We start from the raw sequence: 25282 nt of genomic DNA on the forward strand, positions 1-25282 counted from the left end.
GAATATAAAGGACTAGAGTGGCTGCTGCCTCCATTATTAACCTATCCCCACTCTTTTTTCAGAAAGTGTCAATAAAAAAGGTTAACCTGATACTAATCAGGTGGTGGGTTAGTACTGTGTTCAAAATAGACTGAGCTGTCCCCCTTTATTTCACAGAGGCTAATCAGAGAACACTGACTGGTAACTGCTTGTGTCTAATTCTGACTGCATAAAGCAAAGGAGCAAAAGTGAAGATATTTACGTCCCTCAAGACATCGGTGTTTGCGGACATACTTTACTCATCTTCTCCAAATCCCCATTGATCTCATGTCATCATCTCAAAAAATCAATAGGCCGTTACTGCCCAGAACAAACAGCAACTGCACCGAAAAACAATTAATCTTGCTAGTGTCTTAAAATGCCTTGGAAATAATGGCTAAGATGATCATTAAATGGGATGGTCAGAATTGTATTGGCATCATTAATTAGTATCAATATTGGATGTTAATTCTTATTAATAAAATAATCATATTGTTCTTAAGTGCCTAATAATTTTGTCAATATTCAAATAAAAGACATTAATCAAGGTGCACATGCCAGCATGTTTTCAGTTGAAGTATTTTCTTCTGGAAGTCTGTAGTGGTGATATTGCTGATTGTTTAGCAAAAAACATTAAACTCACTATCTATGACACTCATTACATACTTTTTACTCACTGCATAATTATGAAGAGTAACAATCAGGCATCACTTTATAGAAAATAGCTGCTTAATGCCTGTGGTACTACTGCAAGAGAAGCATCACTGCATCCTTTTCACTCAGAGGAAAAAGTTATGGCTAGTCAGTCAGTGGCAGAAATAGGGATCGTGTATAATTCTGGGTTGTAGGTATGGTGGGTTAGCCATGGCTAACAGCCAGACACCCAACCAGCTGCTCACTCACCTCCATCCTCAGCACGATGGGGGAGAAAATAGGATGAAAAAGCTCATGGGTCGAGATGAAGACAGGGAGATCGCCTACCTATTACTGTCATGGGCAAACCAGACTCGACTTGATTTAATTTATTGACAATTAAAGTAGAGTAAGGTGATGAGAAACAAAGACAAAAAGTAAAAACACCATCCCCCCGGCCAACCCTACCCTTCTCAGAGGGTCATCCTAGTTCCACCTGTTTTTCTTAAGCACCAGAACTTTAGGGAGGGTTGAATTTACCATCCCGTTTCAAAACTTCTAGCTAAACTGTGATAGAAACACAGCTTTAGTTCACACAAATGCAGGAGCAGCAGCTGCTCCAAGCTGATCCCAGAGGTCCACATGCGGCAAGAGGCGATTTGGAACTACATAATGGTTCCAGACTGGTTCTATCCTGTGGAGAGCAGTACCTCCTCTAACGCTTTTCAGCTGGTGAGGATTGCCCCGATCTCCACTGGGAGCTATGGTGTAGACCTATACTTCTCCCCGTGTGTACTCTGTCTTCTAGCGTTGTGCTTTGCCAGGGCTGGTGCTAGCCTTTCTGCTACCACACTTATTGCAGGAGAAAATTAAGACTTAGAAAATTTTTCCTAGTTGGTATACAATTCTGATGGAGATGGACCCTAGTACCCCAAAGGTAGCAGCTCCCTCTGATGGAGACCACCTTACCAAAAAGGAGACACTTTTATACCTGGGACTACAGGAAATAATTTTTCAATCTGCGTGGCTCAGGTTCCTTCTTCAGGTTCTTCCCCCTTCAAGTAATTCTCCACATTTAGAATTTCCCTATCTCCATTCTGCCTCTCACCCTACATCTGATGCCCAGCAACTATTCTACTGGTGAACTGCTGTAATTAATTTTACAGAAATAAAACTTGCAGAAAACAGTTCAGAATTAGGAGGTCTGCAACAACTGACTATGCTTATTATCTATGGAAATATAAATGCCCAAAGAAGATAAAATTCTCATCATAATAATGAAAAAATGTGAGAGAACATCAATTTAAAATTCCAGTACTTATTAACTAAACAATGCAAGTGGGGGAATTGAAATTTACATGAAATAATTAGTGATACTAAGTATTCTTGAAACTCTCAAATACATTTTAAGAGTGAAAAGTTCATGCTTCCCCATACAATATTACTATGAAAAATTGATTTCAATATTAAAATCCTATCAGTGCAATGCATATGTCATTTTTTGTTGCTGTAATGCTGCTTTCTACAATGATCAATTCCCAATTATTAGCCTGAAAAGCATCTCAATAGACAGAAATAGAGATGAATACCTTATTGCTATACAGCCAACATCAAGTACTTTCATCATTTTTTCTTTTTTCTTTCAAAGGAGGAAATTAAACCTCTGCTTATAAGATTTAGTGGTCCTTCAAAAAACAAAGCCATTAGAATGAGTGGCACATGATCAGAAAAAGTGTATTCTGAGTGTCTGAGCAGTTAATAAGCTGTTGGACTTTGAGATATTAAAACAATAAATTTAAGATACAAATTCATGAACAAGAAAAGTTGTAAAGTGCGTAGGCAAGTGTTCTATAGAATTCCATTTATTTGCTTCATGACATGAGTCCCTGTATATTATATTCTGAATGAAAATTCATAATGGAGACAGAGAGAAAGTAGGTGGGGGAGCAGGACACTGCTTTAGAGGACAGGCTGTGAGAGGGACCAGATAAAGTGAGGAAAAAAGAAAAAAATTGAATGAAGGTGTCAGGCTTCACCTCGGTCATTTTGCTTGTACAGCTCCCCGCATCCTATCGACTTGTATTTAGCTATTGGGTAAGGATTAATCTTTGAACTATATGCAAAATTCATCAATTATTTTTATTACTTGTTCTTGCATGTAAAAAGCGTATATACAGAGCAGGGTTAGTAAATCATGTTGCTTACATTATAAAAATCAGTTACCTGGCATTGTATTTTTCTAATCAGTTATTATTACACAGAGACACAGGTATCATACTGGGAAAGGCACTACAGAAAAATATTAAACCAAAAAAGATCCTGAAAAAAATGTCCTCAAAAGCTTTAAAAAAAGAGACATGGGTGGATTTGGGCAGTTTGTTGCATTAAAACTTTGAAACTGATGAAACAATGTTTGTCAACCAAACCAGTGGGGTTCTAAAATACAAGCTGTCCAACGATTTTCAAAAATGTATAGACTTCACAGTAAAAGAAATAAGTCTTTGGAGGAATTAAGGAATGATAATAAGATGAATTTGCAAGTGTTACACGGAAGATATCCCTAGATGAGATGACAGCATGAGAGAAAGCACAAAGGCGCTTGTTTGAAAACTTTTAAAGTAAATAACAAATACAGGTATCATTAAAGATTAGAAGGAAACTCTGATGAAGGATAACCAAGGTGACAGGAAAGAAGATGCAATAACAAGTGCATTAAATGCAAAGGAATGAGTAGTCGATTCCGAACTCCTCCTCTTTTATGCAGCTACATCCGTGATACCAGAAATCCTTCTAGCAACACAGTAAGGGGAAGGAGGCTCCAAGATCTGTACTGACCATGTGAAGTTACCATTGCTTTAAAACTTGGGCTAGGAGGAAGATTAATGAGTTGGTAACAATTGCATAACACTGCCTCAGAAAAGGGCTTCAAATTTTCTTCTTCATCTATGGGAATACGATTGCAGACTACGTGCAGTCCTTACTCTTTACTAAATAAAGCATCAAACAGAACACAATGAAAAATAAATGGGCCAATTGCTGTGTGAGGTCAAAAAACCTGCTTTACCCTTTGACTTTAATAGTATTGCACTGGGTGCAAATTAGGATTAGTATTTGAATAATTCTGTACCAGACAGTCAATTTGTATGATGAAAATAGAACTTGCCGACTCAATACTCTATTTACAATTGCAAATGAAGGACGAGATTGATAAATCATCCAATTTCTGCCAACTTCTACACAAATAAGTTACCTATAGGCCAGAATTAATTTGTTGCAATGACATTGCAAGGTCAGGTGTTCTAAGGAAGCGTTGTGCTAGCCCCTCCACAAAGGGATGACGGCAGAGTCATCTATTTGTCCTCTTCGGGTTTAGAACTGATGTCTTTAGCAACTTTTTTTGACATGAAAAGGTGACGGCAGGCCAGAGGAGGAGCTTCTGAACCAGCAATTTTACAGTGACCTGCATACTGAGCGGGGAAGAACAGTAGTTGCACTCCCAGTATTACTGCTGGTTCAAAGACTGTGAAAATGGAATTTAGTGAACAAATTTTCATCCCCACATAACCTCACATGCCAGGCTCTTGTGGGGAATAGGTGAATATAAAATTCCTATCTGTATTCTTCATATGTAATTTTAACATACACTTTTCACCTGGGAAATCCGGCCCAATGAATCATTTGTCTTATCTACACTCTTCTGCCTTAAAGGTTTGATGAAGAAGTATGAAAAACTACAAAATCTCTCTGCATGAAGTGGAAAAGCAAAACAAAACAAAAAGTTTAACAAGAAAGAAGTTTTCCTTAGCTACTGCCAAGTATCAAATTAGTTTCTGTTCATTTGAAGACTCACTTTGTATTAACTTTTCTTCTGACATTACAGGAAACAGAACTTGCCTGAGGCTTCATCCTTTAAAGACTATTTCTGAGATGTTTTGCCTGTAATTGTTAGTTGTCATGAGGTCACCTTGCTCTTGGATCACAGTTTGCGAAGAGAGAAATCTGAACAAACATATTATTTTTAAAACCATGATGATACACGATAGCAAAATGTCATTCATGTTCCATTTCTGTGCAGTGATCTTTTCTCTGCATACATGAGATATATACATAATGGTATGCTTAAAGGGAAAAATATGTATTTCAAGGAAAAAAAAACAACCAACCTGTTCAACAACTTAAAATGCAAAACAAAGCTTATTTACCCAAAAAAGAAATCCGTATCAATCCCTATGATTCTCCTTGCCTCCAGATTGTGATGGAAAAATGAAGCAATTAAAACAAAAACAGAAAGTTTTTTTTAAGCCTGCTTAGAGCACTGAGACCGAATGGCACTAGAGTGGTAAGACTTACCAATTAATCCTGATTCTGTTCCTTACTGGCAACACTGGCAAGTCAGTGAGGATCTGTACAGACAGCTCTTAACTGAATTTATGACCAGGTAATTAAATTGTTGACCCTGAATGCAGATTCTTCTAAATACCGCTGAGGAGCAACTGTTAGTAACCATGAAGAGTAATTTTAGAAAACCATGATTCACACTGTGAAAAAAAACTAAGTATGAGATTTACTTTGCATCTGTCACAACCTCAAAGTTAGAAGGAAGCAATACTAAAGTAAGTGTTCAGGTTCTTCCTTCTATATTCAATGGAGAGGAGCGTGGGCTTCACATCACCTCAAAAGGGAAATTTCTGGCACCAAATTTTGGTGTCTAAAACTGAGTGCTTAGTTACGTTCTTATTGAAGGTAGGACCTTGTAACTGATTTTGCGTAGTTTGAGAGATGCAAGAAGAGGAAGGCTGGCTTGCTTTCATTTGTTTTTCTGCAGGAGGACATCCCAAGGCAAACTGACATGTATGCAATTTACCATCCTTCTAGGAACATTTTCTCCAGAATCACATTCTCTGGTCAGCACCTATGAATCTGTATGAAAGAATATTAATAAAAACACAACCAAATAGTTGTACTTGCAAAAACAGTTTTGAATGAAAGCTTTATCTACTTTCCATTGAAATGACCAACTAATTGATTGCATAGGTATTGGATAAGCCGTGTCACTCTCTGGGCTTCAATCTACACCAAACTCACAGCTCTGTTGTTGACTGGTTTTGTAAGCAATTAAGGAACAATACTCATTAGTTTCTGAGTAGTGCCAGATTCCTCACTTTGAAGATGGGTGTAATATTATGATCTTTTATCTGACATAAGTGATGAAATATTTAGCTATGGCTTTAGCTACCCTGCACAATTAAGACCAATAGCTGAAAGTAATTCCTTTATAAGAGCTGTTAGGCAAGTGAGGATTACTAAATAAATTATTTGTTTCTATAAAAAGCAGACCTTTATGAGTCAAAAAAATAGCTCTAAGTCATGTATTTTTTATCTTAAATAAGGTACCCGGGAAAGTACATTTAAGAATGCTAGGACTTGAGAAATATTATGTAACTTTTCAAATTACAAGTTATGAATTTATACTGCAAGGTTAAACATTTTTTGTAGCTTTTCAGTCTGACAGTACAAAGTGCTGGTTATACATGACATAATGAAGTCATACAAGACAGAAATGAATTATTCATGAAACTGGTCATACTTATTCTGAAAAATTTTGCATGTATTATTTTCCACGTATTATTCTACAAAACTGGAAAGAAAAAAGGGAAACAAAATGGGTGGGAGATCTTCACAGACAAATAACCCCAACCACATAAACTTTTCTAACTGTCACCGTTCCTCAAATTGGTGCAGCTCAATCTCACCCTGCCAAATTCAGGTCTAATAATCTGCTATTGTTTGGGATGGATATAATTACAAAGTAGTCTCTTAGTGTGTTTGGGATGGATATAATAGCAAAATAAACTCTTAGCATGCTGCAAGAACTTGAAAAAAGGGACACAAAAGATCTTTTTCTCAGAGCTACTATATTGTAGAATATAGAGCATCTACTGAATATAACCCTCACACTTGAATCTTATTATCATGACACTTTCTTCCTCCTTAAAATGAAATCTTAATTAGGTGTGTCTCTATCTCTAAATTATAGAAGAAAAAGAATATGGAATAAATGATTCCCTTATTACTTTGCTTGGCAAAGCTCGATGTTTTTAAGGTGAGAAAACAATAAATTTCTTTTTCATATAATGTCATCATTTATTAAATCTACGTATTTTACTATTGAAAGTAAGAGTGCTTTTTCCAATAGAGGTTCAGTCAGTTCTGTGCACGTATCCTTGCTCTGATCCTGAAGAACATTCCATTTATGAGACAAAAAAATAAAGAACTGTTTTATGAATTCAGTTATAACAATGGAGGAAAGAATGAGCAAAGCAGAATGTTAGAGCAGAAAAATTTCCTTGCAATGGGCAAGGCACTACAAATATACCTAGTGCACTTGAAAGTATGGGTTTTGTTCTCTGTGATGAGCAAAAATGCGTAAGACAGTTCAGTCCTTTAGAGGTCTGAATTTTGTCTGCTTTGATATGAATACTGAAACAACTGTTTGTAGTGCTGCTCCCGATAAGAAATAAAGTGAAGTAGGAGAAGGCATTTGAACAGTTTAGGCATAGTCACACTTGCAACGATTAAACACAGTTTCATGCAGAGTAATTTCAAAAGCAAAATCATTACAAAGGGAACAAAATGTATTTTTACAAGAGCTTTATCTGACATGACAACACTGTTCTAATGTTAGTAACATATGCTGGTTTCACAGTCTCTGTTTTGATTGTTTATACAATCTACTGTGACATAGTCCTCATAATTGCAAAACTAAGTATCACGTTTCTGCATTCTTATCCTTTTCCTTTCTCATCTATACTCTCAATTTCTATATGTTTTGCTTTTACTATGCTTATTCTTAACTTCCAAAAAGAAGGATCAGGGATGGGTAGAAAGCAAGAGTGGGAAGGTGAACCTTAGTAGTAGAGAGGGAGGTATGGAAAGACAACAAACTGCAAATTTTCAAGGACCCAAAAAGGCTAAGACATCACTTTAGGAAATAGTTTCAACATGGGCTTGTTTCAGAGTTTTCTGAATTGCTTTGCTATTTCATCTCACACAATCACATGCTATTGATCTGCAAGTTAAGAGGAAAAACTCCATGCAACAGTAGAGGCAGGGCTAGAAAGCAGCTTTGCTGAAAATGACCAGCGAGGAAGCTATCTTGATGGCCCATAAGTTCAACATGAGTCAGCAATGTACCCTGTTGTGACAGAGGTTAACCACATACCGGGCTGCATTAGCAAAAGCTTAGCCAGCAGGTCAAAAAAGTCGATTATTTCCCTTTATTCAGCACTGCGGAGGCTGCATTTGAAATACAGTGATCAGGTCAGGGCTCCCCAAGACAAGAGATGTTGTCAAAATAAACTCCAATTGGGCACAAGGAAAAAATTATTTCCAAAGAAGAGTTAAGAATTGGAACAGGCTGCCCAAAGGGGTTGTGTCACCTCCACCATGGAAACATCAAAAACCCAGCTGAAGAAGGCCCTGAGCAGCTTCAACTACCATTGAAGCGAGTTCTGCTCTGATCAGGAGTTGGGACTAGGTAACCTTCAGAGGTCTTTTCCAACCTGAATTACGCTATGAACTAGGAGGAAGTCCATTTTCCTACTTATCCACAGAGCAATTACAATGCCATAATTCTGCAGTCATTTTTATGCAGCATAGACCAGCCGAATAAAGAGATCCATTCCTATTCCCTTGCTCAGCCATTCATTTCCATCCGTATATTAACTCCTCACTTGTGCCAACACAAAAGCTTGTGCTTCCAGGTGGTAAACTAGGCAGGGAAACTGGTCCAAGTTTAAAATGGAATATTTATTTTGCTTGCCCCTCTGCCATTACCTCCCTTTGTCTAGCACAACTGTTTGTGTGAGCACAGCAGCAGGAAAAGTAATCTGGGGAAGGCTGAAATGCCTCTTTTGGCAGCTTCAGGAGTTTAAAGTGATGGTTAAACTATGGCATAAATTTCTCTGGCTTATTCACAGCCAATGCCCTTCAGCTCTCTTGTAATAAACTGTTTCTGTGGGTATAATCTCTCCTTGTGGTTTCTGCTCGGTTAGCTCACCTCAGCCAGTGAGCTGTGGCCTCTGTGGCATGTTACATCTGCTGTGTGATATTAACCATGTCACAAGCCAAATTTTAAAAAATGTCAAACAATTTTACATCCCTCGTTTTTCTGAATTCCTTATTTACAGGGCACTAAGGGCCTCATGTGCCCTAGAGGGGCTCTAGGTTTATTGATTAAAACATTATGACAAGATTCAAACCCACTAAAAGTGATTTAAGCTGGATTTTTTTTTTTTTTTTTAAGTGGAGGAACCTAAAAGGACTAGTCACTGAAAATATTGCACTTACTCACTGCGGTCCGTGTCTCCATAGGCATAATACCTTTGTAACTTTAAAGGACAGTATGAGAAAAAAACATAATTAGTTTTGGGAAGTACTCAGATAACACAGTCATACAAAAGCATCATGTTAAGAGCTGTTACAAGTGGCCACCAGTGCCTGGGGACCTGGGGTCTCTGCCCAGGCTGAGGGACACAGCCGCTGCTGTCCCCTTTGCAGGTTCAACCAGCAGCAAAGCTGAGAACATATCCCAGAGACACACAGACACACACATGGACACACACAGACACACACGGAGAACACAGACACGGCTGGTCACACAGCCAGCCACACACCATGCTCCTCACGTTCCCAAGCACATTTGTGGATCCCCCGAGCACCGTCACGGCTCCTCTGCCCACCCACCACCCCTGCACAGATCCTGGTTCCCTTTACCCACTCTTCGGGGCCCCGACTCACTGGCTGGTCCAGCTGGGTTCTCGCTGCCCCCATGCAGCACTCAAACACTCGTCCCACAGGCACCCCACACTCATGGGTCCCCCCCGAATACCAGCACAGACCCTCCACCTGCCCGATACCCCTGCCTGGACCTGGGGCCTCCTACTCCCTGTCTGGTGCAGCTTGGAGTTTGCCAGTGAATCCACACACACACATGGTTTGGGCAGGTACGGCATTTAAGGACTGTTTTTGCTCAGTGACAGGTTCAGTATGCGGCTGCTGAGAAGTCACTTGAACTACTTTAGTCCTCAGTTCCTTTTTCTCTGGGAGGGCGGTGAGCCTGCCCGCTTTGCAGTGCTGCTCTAAAGAACCGCACACTCAAGTTTTGAGGTGGTCAGACATTTGAGTCATAAGACCTAAAAAGAAAAAAGAGAATACCTTGATGAAGATAGTGAATAAAAGCTCCCTTCAAAGCAAAAGGAAGGAACAGGGAAGATTAAAAACAGGCACATCACCTAAGAGGTTGAAAGCACAAAAGAGAAGGAGGGAATTCGTTTTAACCAGCTTCAGTCAGGTGCCCACGTGACCACACTATCACAGAGGTAAAAAAGAATCAACCTACATAATGTTCAGAAAGTAATTCATGTTACGTGTCGTTATTTGTAAGAAGCACTTCTTTGGCCACATCTACCATAGGAAGTCTTCCCTGGCCCAGGCATACGCTGACTCTCTATCAGGGCTAGATTTAACACACATACCAACCTCTCATCTACCACTGGGCACTCACAGAAAAGGAATGCACTTTTGGGGAGGACAGTCACAGAATGTTTCAGTTGTTCCCTTGTCTAGAAGGCTGGGAACGACATTAAAATGAACCACACTAGAGAAGCGTAAATGTAACCTTCATGGCTGGTTTTTACAGTCCCTTGATGGCTTTTTTGTAGTCACCATGGATCTGTACCTGAGCAAAAACTGAACTTGGGTCCTTATCCTTCACACTATGAAAAACTAAGAAAACCAAAAACTTCTAAGAAGTTCTGTTCTTAGTGCAGGTTGCCTCGGTCTGTGCATGTAGTTAAGCAAAAGTTAGGATCACCTCTCCTATGAAGACAGGCTGAGACAGTTGGGGCTGTTCAGCCTGGAGAAGAGATGGCTGTGGCAAGACCTTATTGGAGCCTTCTAGTACCTAAAGGGGGCCTACAGGAGAGCTGGAGAGGGACTTTTTACAAGGGCGTGTAGTGACAGGACAAAGGGGAATGGCTTCAAACTGGAAGAGGGGAGATTTAGGTTAAATATTAGGAAGAAATTTTTCACTTTGAAGGTGGTAAAGGCACTGGCACAGGTTGCCCAGAGAAGTTGTGGAAGTTCCATCCCTGGAGGTGTTCAAGGCCAGGCTGGATGGGGCTTTGAGCAACCTGGTCTAGTGGGAGGGGTCCCTGCCCATGGCAGGGGGGTCGGAACTCGATGATCTTCAAGGTCCCTTCCAACCTAAACCATTCTATGAGTCTATGATTCTATGATCACTGAGAAAAGCAGGCAGACTGCCTGCCTCTGAAGAATATGAGATACTCAGACTATCACCCCTGGCTCTTAACCCTTTTTTAGGTCCTTTCTTATGTGATTGCTGTTGGCTGACTGTTCAGTTTGGTCTCTTTTTTTTTTTTTCAGTTTGTGAGTCATCTAGGATTTCTCTACCTCTTAAAAGAGATTTAAGGACAGCCTTGTGAGAGCACAGGGGGCCTTGGTGATCAGTCTCCTAACTTAGGTAGTATGAATCTCCAAGTAGAAGGACAATTGACAAATAAGATGTATAACAGTACAGGGCTTCCTACTGTGCCTGCTACATAATGACTACCTGTTGTTAAAAGCTTCTTAGAAGCTTTTAATATACTCAGAGAAAATTGTTTGTAGCGGTTGGTGCCCCAGAAGGCACAATCAGTTTTATAATGAAGTTTTGCAGGCTTTGGACACCTTAGTGTTCATACAACACTCAGATATATTCTCATATTGATTTAGGCTAATTTCCATTAAATCTAGCCCTTTATCAAGAAAAAAAAAAAACCATTTATTTTTATTAGAGGAATAAAATATACTGAAACTTCACATTCCCTTACCATGTAAGATAGTTAGATATTCTTTGGTTTTTTATTAAGATTGTTAAAGTTGGACACGTCCTCCCAGTAGGCACCTCTATTAAGAAACTTACCCATGCCCAACACGTATCAGCTCCACAGACTTTTAAAATTGAAGGCTTTAAAGGAGAACATACCAACTCAAGGAAACACTTTAGATTCTCAATCACTTGGTAATGTGTAAGTGTGAAGAGAGATTTAAACTTTTTAAGACTTTATTTTTAGACTTTTTAATCTACATTGCTAGTCTTCACTTCCCCTTTTATTGCTTTCAGCTAATTTTCTGCTGAACACTAACAGTAAGCAGGTGTAATGAGAAGAAACAGAAGAGGGCTCATAAAACATATGGACAACATTTTTCAAAATTAGGCATAATCTAGTGTGTATTTCTAAATTACGCATATAGAAATGAATAGTAGGTAACTGACCGTCTGCAACACCGATACCTGCCTTGTACTTCACAGTAGGTATTGTATCCATGAATTAACTGAATATTTCAAGTTGTGAGTATCCAGTTTTGAAATTCTAGCCCATATATCCATTTACTACAAGCAACAGTAACAAGTAAACAATTTTTACTATTGTTGTCTGTTTAAATGGTACGTACCCAAGGAAAATGGACAGACATTTTAAAATGGCTGTTTTAGCTCCTTTCCTCTCCATCTATGGACATGTATTCCATAAACGCCAGAACAGAGGCTACAAAAAACAGTTAACATACTGGAGTATGAAATGTTCTCCGTAAGAAAAAAAAAAAAAGAAAGAAAAATCACAGACAGCTTGTTTATGACTAGAAGAGTGTAAACACGCATCTATTTTATTTAACTCAGTAATCCTCTGACACAACTTGTGATGTGTTTGATCAGCAGGGTCCTTGTTCATCTTCCATCATAGAAGTATCTCTGCTTTCCTCAAGGGTATTGACAGCTGGCAGCAATCAAAACCATCTAACTGCCAGTATCTCATTTAAAGGGAATGACATTCAGCTACAAAACCCCAAAATGCCTTTAATTCACTGTACTGTATTGTGAATCTCAATGAAAAAACACATCCTCCCTTAGAAAAGGTGACATTTAGACCCTTTTTTCTAGGAAGCGTTTTGTTCATTAATCAGTACTTCAGAGGCACGTAGCACATGGCATCACTTGTTCTTGAGAAGACCTCAGACATAAGGCAGCCTTGTCTATCATAATCCACTTTGGATATGTTGTCTTTGAGTTAAACAGTATGAAGACACCATCTTCAGAATTAGTGTAATTGGTTTATCTGTGGCCTTTCAAACAGAAGAAGCAAATTTCAGCAAATCAGACTTCAAAACCAAATCACTCTACCCTTTCAGGCTTTTCATCCTGTTCACGGCAAGTCACATGTAAGTTATCCCATAACGTGCTGGCGTAGCGTAATGTTCCTTTTCACTTCTATCTTGTTTTCTAGGATTCTCAGAGAAGAAAAGTCAAACCAACACAGTTTTTAATGGCAGGTACAGGAGGTGGAAGAACTTTTTTTTTTTTTTTCTGAAAATTGCAAATGGTATCAAGCTGTCAGCATCTTGTCCTGACTTTGGAAAAATGTTGGGAGTTTAGTCTCCTAACCTGGTATATAATAAATAGCCTGGAACTACAAAGTAGCTTTCCAGCAATTCCCTGCCTGTCCCAGTGTCAGGTTTTGGTAGTGTGACTCTCTGCAAAAGTGAAAAGGCCAACCTGAACGCCCCATTACTCTAGAAAATTTTAGATATCGCTGTAACGAGGGGCTACCTGGGATCAAAGATGGGACTGGCACAATCTTTTCCTGTGATGTACACACACTGTCATCACTTGTAACTTCTTCTGCAGAGTAGTGGGGTCAATTTTGTTTTTTACTTAACATGCTGGTAATTGTCATGGTTACCAGAGCATAAACAGATCTGTATCAAAATTTGAACCCATGTTTATCATATGCCTATCATCTTTTTTGTCCTTCAGGTCTGTAGTGTCAGAGCACTGTTGACCCTCCTTAAGCCTATTTTGGCCTTCCTGAATTCAGTTCCCAGGCAAATGCTAGCTATGGCATGCTTTTTTGTGTTAATTCTGTATCTTCAGTTGTGTATTCCATTTTCCAATTTCAACCTGGACTTTTACCAGATGGCCATTCATTATACATTTGACTCCTGCATCACTCACAGACTCATATATTTTCAAGTTTTTTTAAATGCATCCTTCATGCATTTCACCTTTCTGTGGAAGGTCCCATTCTCAGTCAGGCTTCATAATGTATTATCATGACAAAGTTATTTAACAATTAGCTTGAGTTAATTAAAAACTATGAAGCATAACAAGTGACACAGAACCAGATATAGTCAGAAATAAGGGACCTTCTGATTATCTTCCTCCTCATTCAGTGCTTAGATGGCAAATTAAGTGTTCCTTAAATTTTCTGTTTTCCTTTCACAATCTAGGTGAAAGTTCTAGTGATCTTTTACGTGTCCTGCTTTTCAACTCAGAATATTTTCTCTACCAAAAAACAACAAACAAAACAAAACAAAAAACCAGCCTGAATTTACAGGTCAGTTGAAGAAGTTGAATATTTAGGGAATTGAATTTAGGGAGGTGATTTTGCCCCCGTACTCGGCATTGGTGAGGCCGCATCTTGAGTACTGTGTTCAGTTTTGGGCCCCTCACCACAAAAAGGACATTGAGGTGCTGGAGCATGTCCAAAGAAGGGCAACGAAACTGGTGAGGGGTCTGGAGCACATGTCTTATGAGGAGCAGCTGAGGGAACTGGGGTTGTTTAGCCTCGAGAAAAGGAACTTCAGGGGAGACCTTATCGCTCTCTACAACTATCTGAAAGGAGGTGGCAGAGAGGTGGGAGTCGACCTGTTCTGTCAAGTAACAGGTGACATAACAAGAGGAAATGGTTTCAAGTTGCGCCAAGGGAAGTTTAGATTGGCTATTAGGAAGACTTTCTTTACTGAAAGGGTCATCAGGCAGTGGAGCACGTTACCCAGGGCAGTGGTGGAGTCCCCATCTCTGGAGGGATTTAAGGGGAGTGTAGATATAGTGCTTAGGGACATGGTTTAGTGGTGGGCTTGTCAGTGTTAGGTTAATGATTGGACTAGATGATCTTACAGGTCTTTTCCGATCTAGGAGATTATGTGATTCTGTGAATACGTCCTCTATTTCATATTTGTTGTATAACCCACTGGTGAGACTCACCCAACTGATGAACTGTAAATTACAACTCTTTTTTGTGCTAAAAGTCCACACTGAAAGAGACACAGAACACCATGAAACACCTGAAACTACGAGTTATCCAATATAAAAATAGACAAAAGACCGGTTCTGGGGAGTGCGATCAAGGGCTACAGAAGTCATATTGGCTCAGGTTGTTTCCATGGAATATTCTATAAATAAATTTATCCAGCAAAACCTTTGAGTAGGGGAGTGCCGGTACTGCTATCTACTCACTGCCAGAATAAATAACTCCATTGATCCAGAAAACTGACTACCTTTCTTGCAGCTATAAAAATTAATCAAATTATTATCTGTATGTTTTTACAATACTCATTTTAAAATTCCTCTGCCGTTTTTTCTTACATCTGTACACTTTTCCAAACCTATTTTGCAACAAGTTAAAGTTTGCACATTGGATGAAAAGTCATGCATAGAGCCATTCAATAATAGTTACTCATTTTTTTCCAGTTCCATATCTGATCCCCTTGTGCATTTTTATGCCTTGGTATTGTAGAAGGTCTGTGCCTTTCTACAGTTATCCTAAGCTGACTATTGCATCAGTCAAAGCCTAGGTAAATCAAGGGTAGAGAGATTAAAAAATGTCATTAGTGCAGCTGTTTATTATTTTTCCCTTGAGATGACATCAGATATCAAAACCTTGCAGCTTAAAACTGAGCCAAGGTATAAACTGCAGCAGATTGCCCATCTGGTGTGACTTCAGAATATTAAAATCTCCTGCAGGCTATCAGCACAAGGACCAGTCAAAATCTTTGCAATCATCCAGACATCTTATTTCACACTACACAGAGCTGTGTGATCTCCAATTAAGATGTTCAAAATCATCGTTATTGGCTTGTGATGAATGTTGATCATATCATCCAACCACAACAATTCTGCATTTCATCTGTAACTGTCCAGCTAATACGTAGTTACTGAAACAAGGTCTCTCCTGTGATCCAAAGTATTACAGGAAATCAAGAACTGTCATTTACAAAGTGTAAAATCAAACAACTTTCTAGACTCTGTTGAACACTGTCACTGTAGATTAATGTGATACAACTCCTAAGTGATTGCAAAGCCATGATTTACATACGACTGAATCTGAATGAATATAACTTGTATAATCTCCCAGTTTAAAAGAAATAGTTGTACAATGACAGGCTTTGATTCTAGATACACAGGCCAACTTTTCCTCTGTTTCCACCTACAACATAAATGAATAATTATATCCATCCCCAACTCCTCTCACGGCCATAGTAATAGACATGGGATAAAAGTCAATTCTGAGATTATGCACATTTACAGTTCAAAGCCATAAGATACCTCAAGTCTGAAAGCTTTATTGAACAATGTCAACTATAAAATATGGATTATTTAGTAAATATGGTGAACATTGACAAATTACAACAGGTACTTAGTGACTTTTTGTCCTATTTGAAGAGTGGAACATTAAGTTTGGAAAGCAAGTATTTATTATTCTGATATATCTGTTAATGGTGAATTTTCCAATGTAAATGCAGGCAAAAACTCAGACAGAAAGTCTAGAAATCAAATAGAGTTTAGGTGTTCCAGTTTTTTGCATGTAACTCAAATATCAAGTTCTGTGTATTAATCAAGACGTTTATTATTGTAAAATGCCAGGGTCCTAGAGCTGTTAAGTGTTTTGAACGAAAACAAGGCAATGTCCCAAAAGCTTGCTGTCTCTTTGTAGAAGTGGGACAGGAGCTAGAGACCAAATCAGTAGCAACACTTAAGAGAGGCTGTAATTAAAATCTACATTTCTGTGGGCATACTGGCAGAGGGGGAATTTTAAAGAAATATTCAAAAGGGAATAATTAAGTTGCTTGTGCATGCTTACAGATGACTGCTTCATGGAGTGAATGCCATCTGGGGAGAATGCACAAAGGTACCTGTTTAGAAATCTAACAAATTTGCAATGGGACTGATGTCATGCACTCAGTAGAGAAGAGAGTTAATATCTTCATATTCCAAAAGGTCCCAATGTTGAAGTTTTGAAAGTGAGAAAAAAAGCAATATATTGCAACAGAAAAGGAGTGTGGGGGGAAGGAAAGATAAACAGAAAGATGGAATAGATTTTGTCAAGAAAATGTACTACAATATTTAGGTTGGTAGCAGCATCGTTCCTTTTAATCGTGTTGTGATTTAACCCCAGCTGACAGCTAGGACCACGCAGCCGCTTGCTCACCCCCCAAGACGGGGAGGGAGAAGAGGGAGAAAAGAAGGGGAAAGGAAAAAAAAAACCCAACAACTCATGTGCTGAGATCAAGACAGTTTAATAGAACAATATCAGAAAAGAACAATAATAATAATAATAATAATAGTGACACAAGTCACTCTCACTGCACAGTGAATTGGCACCATCCCAAGCAGTGATTGCGAGTACCCACTCCCTGGCTAACCCCATTTATATACTGAGCACGATGTCTATGGTATGGAATATTCCACTGGCCACTCCATCGTTCTGTCTTGGCTCCTTATCAGCTTCTATGGGAAGCTGAAAAGAGTCCTTGACAACTGTAAACATCGCCTGGCAACAACTAAAACACTATGTACATTGACATTCCTTTCATACCAAATCTGAAACACAACAACCCCTAGAAAGAAAGTGAAGTCTGTCCCAGCTGAAACCAGGACAATCACCATCCAAGTAAGTCAATACAACAGGAGAGTATATCTGCAGCTGAGCACTTCCCACAGTTTTTGAAGCAGTTTAATATCCATAATGATAACAGACTGCAGCAAAAGCAGTAAGTCGTTAATCCTGTTGGGGAAAAAAATCTGTCTTCCATTTTCAGACTATCAAAAACTATTGTCAGAGATCTGCAGATTATCTTGGACGTGTGATTATTCAAAGCTTTATTCTCTGAGGATCACAAGAGAATTTTCTTGTTAATTCCAATGAATTAATAACATTGCTATTTAAATATTTCTACATTTTCTGAATTAATATGAATATCTCTAATAAAATCTAGTGAAAGGGAGTGAATTTATTCCCTGCAAATTGCTAAATTTTCTCAATAGTTTGAGAAAATGAGATTTACCTCACTTTCAGCATATAAAAAGTACTCATCTAGTCTAAGCCAGGTATCGAAGTATATTTTGTAGTCAGTCAAGACAGGGAAGTATCTCCAGAGGCTCTTCTTTCCATTTGTTTTAGATTCATATTTTAAGAGTGGATGAACTGCTTTTTGTATGTGCTAGTTTCTCCTCACTAGCTAAAGTGAGAGCTTCAGTTAAGTCTTACTTCATTGATCATAAAAAGACAGCTTAGTTCTTTACCTGTGAGATTGCCCTGAGCTGGAGAATATGAACCTCCCTATGTATAAATGCTACAACCCCTGCACATATTTTATTTGTTTTATGGAACCATCGTACCTGGAAATACTTTCTCATTTCAGGTATACTGACACTCACCCCCAGTATTATTACTGACTTGTGACATGCAGGGAGGGCCACAGGAAAGCCACATCACCTAAGTAGAACTAAGAGTAATCATTACAGGGTCCAAGTCTTACAGTGACTGACACTGCTGCCGGGGGCTGGAGGGTAGGTGAGTCACGCTCACGATATGCATAAGCAACGCGGTTTTATTTGGGATCATACCTTTCAAATGCCCGGTTCTCAGCACCATTCCGTACCTGAGCTTGCCTGCTGCTCTTGCTGCTGAGCTCTTTGCCCTTCACACTGCTCTTGCTTCTGTGCATGCTGTTCTCCAGAGAATCCTGCATCTCAGAGCTCTATTCTTATTTCCAGTGAAGAATGCAAAAGAGTCGGTTAATTGTGTATGCTTTGAACCACTTTTGGGACAACAATCTTCCTTCTTCCATGTTGCAGTTCATATAAAGAAAGTTGTTTTGAAAGTACATATCATCCATCCAAATCATGTATTGGGATCATCACTTTGGCTGCCTTTATTAATCCCCCAGTACAGACAGCATTCTGCAAGTCTGTGAAGGTCTTCAAAGTCCCTCTCTTTTAATGGGACTAAAAGATGTCTTTGTTGACACTTTTCTACCTGGAAAACATGCATCTATCTGATGTCCAGATTTGAAACTCACACAACATAATGGTAAATAACAACTTTATGAGCACTTAATTGGGTGTAGTGATTGACTCCCAGATGACTCTCTATTTGATTTTTAATCTTGTCAAAGGTTATCCTAATTTCTTTGAGGAGATTTCCTCCTCATTGGTACCAGTGTGATTGTTCAAAACAAGGGGAAATGAACTCATGAATGAAAAGGAATGCAGTTTAGTAGACAGATGGGGATAATGAATTGCATTATTTTTCAGAGACTGATGGACACATAATCATGGACTTTCTTCTTTCAGATTAATGGTGGCTGTAGAAGTAACAAACAAAGATCTTGAGCGTCATGAGGCCACTCATGGGATGCTAAAACAGGACGAATTCTAGCGCGTATCATCCCAGATCACAGAAAAGAGGACAGACCTTTGGTCTGCTGGATATGAACCCTGTTGATCTTGATCTGACTTCCAAGCTTCACCTGCCTCATCGCTGTGGACACACCAACTCATCACTAGGCTGTGCCTGACCCTTGTTACCTTCACTGGGCCTGATCCTGACCTTGACCTTTGGCCTGACTTCCTGGCTTGACTTCACACCTGCCTTGTCATCACAAAGTTGCCTGATGGTCTGGACTATTGGTGGAACCTGGCTACCATCCCTGGGCTGGTCTTGCTTGCCTCACTTGGGGGTGGTGGGATAGGCCCTGGCTAGTGAGGTCCCTTGCCCTGCTGGCCATTGTATCTCCCTCAGCTCCCCATCCCTTAGGGACTGCCAGCTCTCCACATGCCCTGACACACACAGGCTGAGATTTTGCTCTCTCTAAATTTTCCATTTATAGAGTAACACAAACCATGTCAACTGGCCTGTGTTTTTCTTGACAAATACACTGTGGTTTCAGAAGTCTTCATTCTGTCAGGCTGTGGTACAATGAACCAAAAACATCCTCAGAAGCTATTGTTGACTACTGCCAGCTGAGAGACACTCCTCTAATGATTACAATACAATTTGTCTCCTCTGTCTTTACCCCCAAACAAAGGCCTGAGAGTTAGTTACATCTCTAGGTCCTATAGGATAACCTCCATATCGCAATTCAACATAATCATCTCTCTTGTTTCTGCAGAAATACTTAGCAAAAATGAGTGAAGGCATTCATTTTTCTTAACCAACAGCTTTCATCTATTATAACATAGGTGAAGGAAAATGGAACCTTAGGAAGTTTATTCTGATTCACACCCGTCATAAAACTGCCACTTAAGAAAATTATAAGAAACTTAGCTTCCTAGCTCTGCTGTCCTGGAGGAGTACTTGTGATATGAAGTACACCCTTCAAGTACATTCTTCATCTTCCTATGACAAGAGATGAAGCTTCTATGTAACGTAAGAAAGACGGCAAATTGCACTCTGTTTGTAGAAGCATACGACTGTGTGTGTTAAAGAGCCATTAAAAATCAGGTTGTTCACTGAAACCTGCCAAGGAACAGAGGATCAAAAATTAATACGCAGATTGGATAGTGACAGAGAGACTTCCCTTACCCACAAAATTGCTGATTACATATAATACAGAATCTATTTCAGGAATTTACCAAAATTTTTTTTTTTTAAATGAGAGGAAGCATTTTTCTTAATGTACATGTACAGTAGTTACTGCAGCTGAATATTAAGTTGCAGTAACCATGATATGGTTACATCCATTATTCTTGCAAAAGGAAAAACTAGAATGAGAAACTTAAAGATGGATAAGAATAAGGAAATCAGTCACAGAGAAATAAAAGCTATATAAACAAATTACAGTCAATTTTGAGACTTCCTCAATACATAACTAACTCATAAAAAGCATTATATATGCACATACATATATGTGTTTATATCTCTCTCTCAAAACGATACATCTGTCAAAAGAAAATAAGGGATTTTTGAAAGCAGACAGTATCACGCCCTAGTAGAAAGTAATATAAATTATCAGAAGTAAAAATGAAAGACAGAATCTTAGAAGGAAACTTGGAAGGTGAATCATAAAAAAAGATGGAAATATATTAAAAAAGGAAAGCTATGAAGAATTTAGAGAGTTATCAAGAAGTAATGGAAGATAATTACATCCCAGCGTTCTGACATAAGCCTTAAAAACTTTATAGCAAATGCCCTGAAAAATCTCTATACTTGATCACACTACTACAGACTCTTATATTCACAAAAAAACTTCATCACAATTTTCTCCTCTGGAAACATATTTATTTTCTTTTGGGAAAAATTAACTATTTGCAATAATTTTACTGGGAACATTTAATAGTATAATGGTAGAACAGACAAGGTTTAAGCAGCTCATTTAATTCTTGAGGCGGCTCTGAAAATCCCACACGAAGTATAAAATTATGTAACATAGCCTTTATTGCGGCCCATGACACTCAGACCACTTACAATTTATAATTTATATCAGCTGTCAGGCTTAGCCTAGTCACTTCGACTAGAGTTAGAACTGAAGATAATTTGGCCCATAATTAAATTACAAACCTGAACTTTATAATAATGTAGTATGCAATGTATCCTAAATAGTGCCACAAATCACATCTCCAATATCCTCATAAAGATCCATTTGATGAACTGTATAATGGACTTCTTTACTGATTTTTTTCCCATCTAGGCAGTATCTTGAAGGAGGTATATTAAATTTCCTCAGTTGAATGAGAGGCTAGCCTAAAATACTTTGTGAGAAATTATTAACAACATGTAATCCACAATAAATTGATGAAGCAAACTACTTTCCCACTTATATCCTCTTCTTTAACAGGGTGACTTTGAAAGCTTCAAAAAGGAGAATGGTGCTGTTCAGACTACAACTACTTCTGAAAGTCCTTAATTTAAACTCTAGCTCGAAAAGACAGAAAATAAATCCATTGCATGTAAAATTTTGTTTGACATTTCAAAAAGCTATGACTGATATAAAACCAATAACAGGATTGTGACATACGCTATCTTCAGGGATGCCTTTCTCATCTGTACATTCTTCAGTAAAGGCAGCTATACAGCTATACCTTCAGAATCTGCTAAAACCACTTGCTTTGTTGTTTTCTTCAGTAACAACTCCCATGTAATAATTAAAAATGTATAAAAGTATTTTAAAGAAAAATCTCAGCAAAAGCTTCATTTCAGCCCGAGTCCTTTAATTACATCTTTTTTAAGTGCCTGGAATTTACTGCCATGCATAATTGAAAAAGAGCCCTGCTGTCCTTTGTGTTTCTCCAAAACCTGAATATTTATTATAACTGGTGCAAGATACATATTGCATTGATACTTAACACTGGTACTTTTGTGCATGGGTGACTGACCAAGATGCCTAGCAATCAAGAATTGAGATCAAAGTCAACAACATTCTGGTTTCCGAAAGTACTTCTGTTGGTAGCAGAAATTAATTGCAAGAAATACGACCATAATATTATTTTCTTTTTTTTTTTTTTTTTTAAGAGAAAGGGAAGAAAACAATAGTTTTCAGAAGATACTAGTTCAGAGATTTTTAAGAGACAAGAAATACACGTGCCAAGAGGTTTGACTAGTTCAGCTTTACCAAATCTGTGATCCAAATGGCTCAGAGCTGCTTGTCTCTACAGACAATTAAACACACCAGGTAAGACAGCATTTTCTTTAATTATCTGTCCCATCATAGGGCCCTACTTCCACCTAAAATATTCAAAAGTATTAGACAAACAGTAACTAGCACACACATACTTGTCTGCCAGGGTGCCCAATGGTAAACAAGTGTTTTTGAGTACTTCCAACTGTACGTAGCAGCCGGGGCAGTCAGACAGATGAGAGTTAGAGCAAGATTTTAAAAAAGAAGCATCATAAGACAAATAACATCATACATTCTTAAAGCATCGCATGAGTAAAATGATCTTGTTACCGAAAAGGAACCCAAAGAATCTCAAAGAAAATTGCTATTTTTTAGAGTTTAGCCTAAACTCAGTTCTCAGATTCCCTTTAAGCAAATTGATAACAAACAGAAGTTTTCTCAATGATAAGCTTAACCAAAGGAAAAATTTGATCCTTTATGAAAAGACTATTAAACCCAAACCTTCTTTTTGTCACATTTTAGTAGACTCATAACTCTGTAACTGCTCATAACCAAGTTCATAACCGTAACTGTACATCAGAAAATGTCTAATAGCTTTTTCCCTTGTAAGAACTTCAGGCTAGTGTCTTATTAGGCTCCAAATTTCTAGTTGCTTCCTTTTTCTGATTGATAACCATGATCTTCCAGCGCAGAGTTCTGGACATGGATTTTCATTTTTCCTAGTCTGTGCCCCAAACAGATATCTGAGATGACATATGCTAGTACAGTGGCAGTGACACTGACTAAATGACCATCAATGATGTCCAAAAAGCCACAAGAATTCTAGCTGTTTTACAGGAAAAAACATAGGTCTTCAGTAAAACCTTATTATTTGAACAGAGAATGGATTATCGCATAACTGTAACATAAATTCATTCATTTATTAGTGTGATAAACTTGTTAACAGCCAGGTTCCTTAGTAAATTTAATAGATTAGACTAGACTAGATGAACAATTTGAGTTTTTATCTACCCATTATCTTAATAATGGAATAATAGGCTTTGCGAACCACCCATGCTGTGAAAATTAAATAACATCTTACCCATAGGTTACACTTAAAGCTATTATGTTGTAATACATTTACATTATTAATGGTTGCTGTTGCAATATGGAATGCAACTGTTAAAGAGTTCCTCAGATAGCAAACAGCATCAGTTGCCTCAGTAGGACACGAAGATGTTTTTCCAACCTAACTTTTATCGGCATGATGAGTTAACAATCATAGAATGGTTTAGGTTGGAAGGGACCTTGAAGATGATCGAGTTCCAACCCCCCTGCCATGGGCAGGGACACCTCCCACTAGACCAGGTTGCTCAAAGCCCCATCCAGCCTGGCCTTGAACACCTCCAGGGATGGAGCTTCCACAACTTCTCTGGGCAACCTGTTCCAGTGCCTAATCACCCTCAAAAGGAAAAATTTCTTCCTAATATCTATCCTAAATCTATCCTCTTCCAGTTTGAAGCCATTCTCCCTTGTCCTATCACTACATGCCCTTGTAAAAAGTCCCTCTCCAGCTTTCCTGTAGGCCCCCTTTAGGTACTAGAAGGCCGCAATAAAGTCTCACCAGAGCCATCTCTTTTCCAGGCTGAACAACCCCAACTTTCTCAGCATGCCGTCATAGGAGAGGTGCTCCAGTCCTCTGATCATCTTGCTGGCCCTCCTCTGGATCCACTCCATAAGGTCCATGTCTTTCCCATGTTGGGGGCTCCAGAGCTGGATGCAGTACTCCAGGTGGGCTCTCACCAGAGTGGAGTAGAGGGGCAGAATCACCTCCCTCAACATCCTGGCCACGCTTCTTTTGATGCAGCCCAGGATGTGGTTGTCTTTCTGGGCTGTGATTGCACAATGCTGGATCATGTTGAGCTTCTCATCAATCAGCACACCCAGGACCTTCTCCTCAGGGCTGCTCTTGATCCTTTCTCCACTGAGCCTGTATTTGTGCTCAGGATTGCCTTGACACACATGCAGGACCTTGCACTTGGCCTTGTTTGAACTTCATGAGGTTGGCATGGGCCCACCTCTCCAGCCTGTCCAGGTCCCTCTGGATGGCATCCCTCCCCTCCAGTGTGTCTACTTCGCCATGCAGCTTGGTATCATGGGCAAACTTGCTGAGGGTGCACTCGACCCCACTGTCCACGTCACCAAAAAAAGATGTTGAAGAGCACCGGTCCCAGTACCGACCCCTGAGGAACACCACTTGTAACTTGTCTCTATTTGGACGTCCTATAACGATGTAACTACTTTATTAACTGTTTGAATAAGATGTTAGGAAAGGCATAAGATACATATTCAATTGGTATGACTTACAAATATCTATGCACGTTTGAGGGATTTGGGATAGAATGGGCTCTTTGGTGCTTTTCACGAGAGAAAGAAGAAACCATTTTCCTGAAAAGACACGTCTATCTGCCATTTGCCTTGCTTCTGCCGAGCCACAGAACTGTGGCTCTGGGAGGTTTTGCTTGTTAGAATACTTAAATAGTGTTAGTAATAAAGACAGTTAAACTTGTATGCTTGCTGTATAAAAACAACAACATTGCTCATAAAATCCTTCATAAGTTTTATGTGACAGTTTAAGAGGATGAAACTAATTAAAGAACAGTTAATTAACTGTTTTATCTTCTTCTTATAGGCAAGAACTAGGCGTCTCCAAATGAAATATGGAGAACTGCCTCAACTCAGTCAAAAGCCAGCTTGCAAACACTGTGCACAGGGATTTATTTGAAAAACTGCCTCCCTGGAACAATGAATATTAGGAGGGTATTCATTTTTTTTTTTTTTTGGTTTAAGACCTGAGTCATATTTTAAAAAAAAAAAAAAAAAAAGAAACTGGACAACGAGGGGACGATCTACC

The 25282-nt window shown here is 38.9% G+C and overlaps 1 protein-coding gene across 1 annotated transcript in view; it reads left to right on the forward strand.

Annotated features, from left to right (window-relative positions):
• Nucleotides 1-1293: 1293 nt before the first annotated feature.
• Nucleotides 1294-25282, forward strand: part of DIAPH3 (diaphanous-related formin 3) — a gene marked incomplete at its 3' end in the record, with an annotated part of 76214 nt that continues 52225 nt past the window's right edge. Inside the window, exon 1 of the mRNA XM_009885653.1 lies at nt 1294-1383. Coding sequence (XP_009883955.1) covers nt 1294-1383 — 90 coding nt within the window. The remainder of the gene's footprint in view (nt 1384-25282) is intronic.

Source organism: Charadrius vociferus, unplaced genomic scaffold (assembly GCF_000708025.1).
Source record: "Charadrius vociferus isolate BGI_N301 unplaced genomic scaffold, ASM70802v2 scaffold285, whole genome shotgun sequence".
Taxonomy (NCBI): Eukaryota; Metazoa; Chordata; class Aves; order Charadriiformes; family Charadriidae; genus Charadrius; species Charadrius vociferus.